Source organism: Nymphaea colorata, chromosome 6 (genome assembly GCF_008831285.2).
Source record: "Nymphaea colorata isolate Beijing-Zhang1983 chromosome 6, ASM883128v2, whole genome shotgun sequence".
NCBI lineage: Eukaryota > Viridiplantae > Streptophyta > Magnoliopsida > Nymphaeales > Nymphaeaceae > Nymphaea > Nymphaea colorata.
In genome coordinates, this window is record NC_045143.1 from 6,273,374 (window position 1) to 6,282,294 (window position 8,921).

General features: G+C 38.5%; 1 protein-coding gene across 2 annotated transcripts; it reads left to right on the forward strand.

Annotated features, from left to right (window-relative positions):
- The first annotated feature begins 1,287 nt into the window (after positions 1-1,287).
- LOC116255556 (40S ribosomal protein S15a-5) lies at positions 1,288-5,671 on the forward strand. 2 transcript variants are annotated; one of them, XM_031631421.2, is made up of 4 exons: positions 1,288-1,564; positions 4,212-4,372; positions 4,806-4,946; positions 5,118-5,671. In XM_031631421.2, exons 1-3 carry the CDS (start codon positions 1,435-1,437, stop codon positions 4,902-4,904), a joined length of 390 nt encoding a protein of 129 aa, XP_031487281.1. In that variant the 5' UTR covers positions 1,288-1,434; the 3' UTR covers positions 4,905-4,946; positions 5,118-5,671. The 2 variants fall into 2 exon arrangements, with proteins under 2 accessions (XP_031487281.1, XP_031487282.1); XM_031631422.2 differs by having other exon boundaries at positions 5,432-5,671.
- The last annotated feature ends 3,250 nt before the right edge of the window (positions 5,672-8,921 follow it).

The window sequence follows — 8,921 nt, forward strand, 5'->3', positions numbered from 1 at the left end:
GACGAGGGAGAGATGGTCCTAAGACGACAAGCAAGTTTTTTCTACAATCTCATGTCATCACAGATTAATCAAGTACGCCCATGTCCTTGTGAGGAACGAGAAGCTGTTGACTGCATGTTCCGGAGCAGGAATGGAAGGGCAGTGTTCTGTGCCACTAAAACCGATGCAATCGTTGCCTCTCCCCTTAGTCTCCCACCAACTAAGATGCTGCTGTTCGCAACAAAGTTCTTGGGCCATTTTCCTCTCCTTTTATCTTGAGCTCTGTACACTTGTTAATGTGGTTGCAGTATTTTTTTTTTTCCCAGCAATTTTTGATGTTCTGTGAGCAGGATTTGTTAATCAATGGCTGGGTGTTGAGAGAAAGTTGCAATGCATGTCAATATGAAGACGTTTAATCAGCAGTAGAAAGTTAAACAGATTCCAATGTTTATGGAAAAAAATTCAATGATGGATTGAATAGAAAAATCAAAGAGAAACAAAGCATACAATGGTTGTTCATTGACAGTTTCTTCCCTTCCCCTTATGCTCACTGGTCAAACATAAAAAGAAAAATTCCACTCACTCTTCTTCTGATTTATCAAACCCTTGTATTTACTCTTTAAGCACTGGGACTCCATTTCTCTATTTTGTAAGCTTTATACAAAGGTTCATTTGTTCCTTCTTAATAAATGGTAGGGAGCCCTATTGGCCGGCGTGTTTTGTATCACAAACTTGCATTGTATTTGGAATTAAGTGAAATTTCCTGTCTTCCATTCTTTACTAGGGGAACTTTCACTATAAAAGTTTACCATCTAAAACAAGAAGTGCAATCAAATGCTGACACTGTTCTCTGCATCTCCCTCTCCCAGTTATGGATCCGATGTGGATTTGATATGACATGTTTTTTGATAATGTGATAAAAGATTCATATTAAATCAAAAACATACAACAAACTAAGGACATTAGATCAGACATAAGATCTATGCTTAAAATCCTTATTTTATTTTCTTTATTGAAAAAAAGTCTGATTTTAAATCAGATGAAGGAAAAGTCTGACTTTAAATCCACAATTCTTATTGCCCGAGAACTTTAAACTCTGTGGCAATCAAACACGCCCTATCAGTTGCAACCCATTTCTGGATCTTGAGTTTTTAGAGGTCGAAATAAGATTCCTAAATGGAATGTTTTCAGGTGCAGCATGTGAATCGATACGTGGACATGCAGGCCAACACCGGCTCCTCTTGGAAAGGTATCGATACGGATATTTGTAAATTGTAACACAGGATCATATATGGATCTAGGCCTGATTTTCATTTTCGTTTCCTATCCGACCCGTTCGAGGCGGTGATCTCTCTCTCTCGCCCCCTCTCCCCCTCTGTGGAAACCCTCTGCCAGGGGGTTTTAGGGTTCAAATTTTCTGCCATCAGCACTCTCTGCTGGTAGAAGGGGAAGGAAATGGGAAGGAGAATACTGAATGAGGCGCTGAGCAAGCTGGTGAATGCAGAGAGGAGAGGAAAAGCCACTGTCCAACTTCAACCTGTCTCTATTCTCATGGCCTCCTTCCTCGACGTCATGAAGCAACGAGGTACACTGTCTTTCTCTCTACATATATATACATGTCTTGTTAGATGGTCTTTCCGGAACTCCGATTCTCATTCTGTTATCACGGATGGGCAAGTAGGTTAGTTTCTAAATGTAGGAACAATGCGCTCATCGCATAGCGGGAGAAGCTGCTTCTTGTTGTTTGATGTTGCATTCGTACTCAATAGAGCACTTGAGAATAGGTATGGAGTTTATGAGATTCATTGCATTTTGGCCTAATTGTTCATCGTTAATCGAAGCTCGATAATTGATTGAAATCAATTGGAGTTGCACTGTTTGCAGCAATTTCCGGTTTGGAAGTCAATGGTTTTAAGTGGATAGGAATAAGATGGCCATATTGCATTAAATCGGTCGAATGGCAGTGTTGGTGGTCGAAGATCATTTGATATGACACTATATGAACATTTTAGGCTCATTATTAGGGTGGTGTCGCATCATTTCGGTCACTTTTCTGTTTATAACATCTGAAATGATAGTATGGGATCTGCCGGGCCTAGAGTAGCTTCGTGTACATCCGACCCTGGTATTTGGGCAAGGTATTTAATGTGATTCAGATAGGCAAGTACTAAGACAAGGTTATAGTTGTTGCCTTGAGCATGTCTATCTCCTGATATGGTTGTACTTATTGCTTTCGAGATGATTTAGCTTGCAAATGGTATGCGGGATGCATCTTCTACTTAAGAGTGCTTTTAAGAAATTATGGTCTATATTTTTAGAAGATTAACATGTCAACCCACATGCTTGGACAATTGCCTTTGCATGTTTGAACTTTGAGGACATGATGATACACTGGAATTTTAGACTTATCAAGTATGCTTGTTGGACCATTAATCTCTGTCATTATGTGGTACAACTGAAGTAGTGTAGGTTTCTTAAGCATTTGGTTTCATATTTCATGTTTGCCATTCGTCCAGCTACACCAATCCTGATTTTCCCTCCTTTTCTTTTGGTTGTTAAGTGTTGTCCAGTCTCTAAAAGTATTTTTCATCAAACAACAGTATTAAGCATGCTATATCTATGTGACACTGTGTAAAGAGGATAATGAGCATTTGGATATATTCAACTTTATACCATCATTATTATGGGTAAGATACACAAATGAGATCATTCTCTCTTAATAATGTTGGTAAGGTTAACCACCTCAATAACATGGTCTGTAATGCATATTGGAATTCCATCATACGATCATTCTTCTTGCTTCGTGAGGTACCCATTTTCTGTCCCAAGTATGTCTCATCTGTTTCCCGGTACTATGGTTTCTAACTTCATTTAGGACCTGAACAAAAAGGTCTTCATTCGGTGAATAAGTGGTAGTATGTATGGCATATGATGACTTCCAAGTAAAGTGATCAAATATTGAGGCCATGCTGGAAAGGAAGGAATGGTTAAATAGTCCTTTGCTGGCATGTTAATACTTACTAATAATTATTGGAAGTTCTACAGATGTAGAAGAAAAAATTCAGTTTGATGTTGTTTCCAGCATACATAAAAACATTTATATATATATATATATATATATATATATAGTTAGTTAGTTAGTTAGTTATATTATATACTTCTGCAGATTCTTTCCAGTTGTGAATCGTGTACGTGTTTCCAGTTGGACCTTATGTGCCTTCATCACCATGTTGAAGGGTGTGAGTGTGAGATTTGATCCGATCTTGGCCTCCATTCTTGAAAGATTGAAAAGGTTGCTAAGGCTTTTTGTCCTTTCCATGTCATGCAGTTACAGTATTAAATGTCAGGGGCACTTAGTAACGGCTGATTAAGAGTAGTCATCATTCGGTTGTGATTGCATTTTGACTGAAAGATTGAGGACATTAAGAAGGTTAAAGATCATGATAAACTATGACAAAAAGGTTGGTGACATTTCGGTGATATGAGAGGCATTAGAAGGTTAGATAGTATAATCTGGAAAAAAACATATTCTACAGCAATTTTATAACTAAATGGATGCCATTATGAGTAAAAAGGCGGCAAGGCAACTAACATCCCGTGGTACTTCTGTATAGTTTCCCTCGAGTTAGGTGGCTTGTTGCTGCATGAGGTGCATTCATTTAGAGGGTTTTGCATCTCCACAACTCCTAGTTGGAGTGGAAGCACAGAACAGTCGGTAGAAGACAACGTTTATTGGTACAATAAATGGCAGAAGACAAAAAATTGCTTGTGTTTTATACATTATAAACAGTCTATGTAGGTTTACCACATGGATACTCCATCTTGCTCGAGTATGAACCTTATATGCTATAAAAAAATAAATGAAATATGTTCACATCTATAGAAATGTCTGACTTGACTTTGTGTGGCAATATAAGGTGAAAATTTTGATACTTTCATGAGCACTTATCTTGGTGTTCAATCTTAAATCTTAAGTTTCTCTCTAGATTCTCTATTATCTAGCATATTATGGCCAATCATCTCTTCTGTGTTTTCTGTTTCCAAATCCAGTCGCAAATGGAGCATTTTTTGCTTGTTAGGTTGTAACTGGCTGCAATTAGAAGCACCCCCACCCAAAAAAAAAAAGAAAAAAAAGGGGGGACATGTCCACTTCTCTACTTTAAGCTGCATGTCACACCAACTTTTGTCATCTACTTTTTCCTTCCTGCCGATGAACTGCTGCCTTTTTCCAGGTTACATAAGGAACTATGAAGTTTCTGATATTCATCGTGTTGGAAAGATCGATGTGGAACTGCACGGACGAATAACTGACTGTCGGGCTCTTACATATAGGCAAGACTTAAAGGCTAAGTTTATTGAGAAGTATACAGAACGTGCACTTCCAACACGCCAGGTGAGTGCATATTGCTCATTTCCTTTGGGGTACTTTGTAGTTTTGTTTTTTTTCTAGGTTTAGTAAACATCATTGACTGTAACCGTTGCATTCTTCCTTTTTGTCATTTTTCTTGCTACTACTTCAGCCTGATTATGTCACCTGACACATCCGCTTTGTGAACTATTGCATTTGATAGCAGAGTATTCCTGCCTCCAAAGTGTTTAGATGGAGTAGCTAGCAATAGTCGTTTTCTGAAGTTCTGTTGTCATTTGCTCTATGGCCCTTTCTTGTCTTAAGGATAACGTAAATGTGATAACGTAAATGTACCTTTTTGGCATAACTGATATCCACGGATTATCAAAGTATTGCAATATCTTGTGGTTAGACTCTCATTCTTGAGCATTATTGCTTTTAAAATTATTATTTCTATCTTCATTTTGTATATCTGCAGTGGGGATATGTTGTGATTACAACTCCTAATGGTGTCTTGGATCACGAGGAAGCAGTCAAACAAAATGTAGGTGGCCAGGTTCTCGGATACTTCTATTGAGATCAAGCAGAGGAGTCTATCGTTTTGATGTCTTTGTGACAGGCATGTACCTTCAGTTTGTCAAGTGTAGATTATTTTCAAGTTGTGGCAGATAAGAAATCTTCTTCTACCATGGCCTTTGCTTGTTTCTTTCGGTTCTTGCTGATGGCTGTACTTAATGTTTTTTCCAAGCATTTCCCTTTCTTATTGTTTGCTTTGGTGATTACTGATTAGGTAAAATGGCCCCAGCTACATGAGAACCTATTGCAAGTTTATGTGTTCACTGTTCAGGAACATTCCTTGGAATGCTTTTCAGCATTTCTGATGCTTTGTCTACTATAGCGATCTCTCCTTTCTTTTCCTTGACTAGTTTCTGCTTTTTGCGGTGCTCGGTGAAGAGCCTAGCCCCAACAGTATGAAATGCTCGGCGAGGGAATTAATTGGCAGGACATGCATTATATACCTCGGAGTCTTTCAATAATTTCCTTGATAGGGTGGTGCTTCCCTAGTTACTGAAGAACCCGTCAACGTTCTTGTTATAATCGTAGGTCTTGGTAGTGGTGTTGCTGCTCTTTTTGAAAGACGACGGGTGTTTGACACTGAAGTGACCATTCAAACTGGATCGACAAAAAGGAGATGCAACAGCTGCCTGATTCTGGTTCTCGTTATGTAACTATTTCTTGTCCATTTGGGATCTTAGTTTTTATGCAACCATTGTTAACTATTCTTCTGCGATTACTGAAGCTTGTAAAACATTAGTAACTTAATTGGTGTAGCTGTTTTGTCCATCTTTTGAATTTTCCTGAGATTTTTGTTTCTTTCTGTTAGACTTTTATAAAACGCGATTTTAACTGGTTCCCTTTTTTTACCTTTTAAATCAACAATTAGATTCGAAAACTGAATTTAAGTAGCACTGAGGCTAGGATCCGATGCAGACATTGAGACTAGGATAACAGATACAAAACTGACTGGGAGATGTGGTGCTTACTTTTCTTGCCACCTGTAAAACAAGCCGCTCAGGCTTCACGCAGATGTTCACTTCAGGTGGCAATGTTAGTTGCAGATGCCAACCAGGACTGTTAGTTACCTTGGTATTTGAAGTCACTTGGTGGCAAAGGCAACAACTAGTCGAATTGCTCGCACTTGGCTCGATAAAGCTCATTTCGAAGCTCTTTTAACAAATGAGTTGAGCTTGAGTTTTTAGAATGACTCGTTCATTTGATCGAGTCGAACTGCAACTCAACTCAACTCGTATGACTGGGATCAACTCGTAAAGCTCGGGTCGTCCGCTTCTCACCTTAACCTTGCTAACTGTTATCATCTAACTCTTTTTCATACTTCCTAGTCACCTGGCAGTGACAGGTGTGCAGTGTCACACCTTTTCAGCTGCATCTACCTTTTTTCTCTTTCTTGGCATGTATATTAACTGCGGTAACCTCTTCCACCCAAGCTTTTAGATTTTTCCCCTTCATCATTGTTAAAAGAAAAAAATTAGTCTTTGTAGGAAAAGGCTTTTCCTCCTCCCACCTGTACTCAACCTCTATAAAAAAGAAAAAAGGAAAAAACTTTTTAGGAGAAGATTATTCTCTTCTCACCTTACCAGTTCAGTCCCATCATATTCTGTAGTTAAGGTTTTACACGAGGTTGGTCAGTTCAACTCAACTTGATTCATTATTGCTCAGCTCAACCTCGGCTTAAGCTGGAGTTGAGCTGTACAAGGTTGGCTTAAGCTCGGATTATTTTACTTGATCTATTTTCTTGGTTTTAAGTTTAAAAATTACCAAAAAAAAAAAGATAATCTAGATTAAACAGGCTTGCTCGAGTTTCATTGACTGGAGTTCATGTAACTCCAGACTTGTTTATAAGCTTTGACTTTTCAGTTAAGCTGGAGCTTGACTTGTTTGTGAACAAGTCCAGCTCGAGTCGAGCTTAATTGGCTTGGCCCTTTGTATAGCCTACTTGTAACGGGTGATTCTCTTTGCTGTTATTCATGTGCAAGGTTCTCGTAAATGGAATTTGGGAAGCTAGAGAGGACTTGAAATTTTATTTTATTTTATTTTATTTTATTTTTTGTGGTGTCAGCTAGTCAGACAAACCTTGCTAAGTTGAGTCGAGCTGAGCTGCTTGATATTTTGTTGAGCTCTAGCCTAATTTCTTGAGTTTGACTTAAGCTCGACTCGGTTCATGTTCAAGCCTACAAAGAGAGTGAACTTTTCGCTGCTATATACAATTGGTGAACGTTTGATTCACCATTCGTGGGAATCGATAGTGCAGGTGTATTCCATAGCTAGGAAACCCATGACTCGGCCTCGGATTGGCAGATGACCATGTCATGGGTCAACGAGTTGACTTGTTGAATCAGTCAAGTATTCAAATAACCATAATGTAAATCATTGCAGCTGAATTGATTGAGTCAGGCCGAGTCAAGAGCTAGCCAGGTCGAGTCGGGTCAAACCTTGTCTTGTGGCTGGATTTGTTGGTGATCCAAGCTGGCTTAGGCGATTCCCAAGTAAGCCTGGCTAGTTTGCCAACTATGGTGCATTTCATGGTGTTCTCTTTCTGCTGATGACTCAAACATGACCCTGAGGCGCTGCCTTACACTATGAATAGGATGATAAGAAATCAAATGTGCTATATGGAGTCACTTGATGGTAGGACATAAACCCTGCTACAAAACTAGCCTGCCCCACAAACAAGGGCCACTAAAAACGTTCTTTGAAAACAAATATCACTAAGCTGTTTCTTGATCATCCATTTGTAGTTTTTTTCAGTGTGTTTGAATGGTGGAGAAGAGCGTTTGGGACAGATGATTCTATCTAGTTTGTACTCTTCGGCTTGGGGCTGCACAATCAAACCAACTCAGGTTTAACTTGAACTCGCTTGAAAAAGTTTGAACTCGTGTTTAAATGTATACTTGCAATGTTAAATGAGTCAAGTTCGAGTTGTAAGAATTTGACTTGTTTAAGCTCAGATCGGCCTGACTACGTGAAATTAGTTTATGATAATTGAATTAGTTAAACAAGTTAACAAGTTAAAGGAGTTGGCGAGAAACGAGACAGATTAACAAAAACGTGTTAAACAAGATAAGCAAGTAGAGCTCGAGTTCAACGCTATATAGTCGAGTCAAACTCAAGCTTGTTCTATGTCGAGTCGAGTTTAAAGCCAAGTTTTTTAAGTTGAGTCGAGTTCGAGCTTGCTCAAGTCGAGGTCGTGACCTCGATCATGTGCAGCCCTAAACGTACAAACTTCCCTCCGTTTTTTGTGTGGGGTTGCTATCACCATCATGTGACAAGCATGTCAGCCAAAATGTCTTTCGATCAGGCATCCAAACTCGCCCTTAAGTATGTCATCTTTTTCACCATGGAATCTCAGCATTGGAATAAGATGCTCTGTTCTATCCAACCATCAAAATGTCCATTAGAAAGGGTTTTTTTCTTTTATTTTTTCTCCCAAAGCATCAGAATGTAATTTACATGATAGAAGAGATTAGCCTGTAATTTTTATTTAGTTAATAGAAAACTTCTAAATGAAAGACAGGGAGCAAATGTCTTAAAACTTTTGTTTTGATGACAAATTACATCAAACTTGCCTTGCCCTCTGTACTTTCAACTCTATCCATGTAATGAACAACACAGAAAAGTGCTTTGCCATACTGATTTGCCTAAAAGTCTATTATCTTGAAAGAAAGGGGAAAAAAATCTAAAAAATGGGTCTCATGGATCATTTTTCTTTAAACAGGAAAACATATTTTCAGTGAAAATGGCAACAAATTATATTGCTCAAGCCTTTTCATGGTGTTGTCCCTTGCATGGCCTGGTTGTGTAGGCTCACCTTTGTCTTTAGAAAGAAAAAACCAGAAATATGTTACCGTCCTATTGGGCCTTGTTTGTGAGAATTTAAAACAGAAGTCTATACTCTAAGGTACTGTTTGCTGGGCAAGAAATTTTCTGTAGCACATGAAAGATTTTCCAAATTTTTAATATTTTTCTCGTTTGTCAAACAGGGAATTCTTTTTTTTTTTTTACCGTGAATGGTGGA

What these genes read in the sequence shown, in the direction of transcription:
- LOC116255556 (XM_031631421.2), top strand. Translation starts at nt 1,435, where the DNA reads ATGGGAAGGAGAATACTGAATGAGGCGCTGAGCAAGCTGGTGAATGCA. An exon ending in CGACGTCATGAAGCAACGAG is followed by an intron (nt 1,565 to 4,211) that starts GTACACTGTCTT and finishes GCCTTTTTCCAG; the next exon opens with GTTACATAAGGAACTATGAA. An exon ending in GTGCACTTCCAACACGCCAG is followed by an intron (nt 4,373 to 4,805) that starts GTGAGTGCATAT and finishes GTATATCTGCAG; the next exon opens with TGGGGATATGTTGTGATTAC.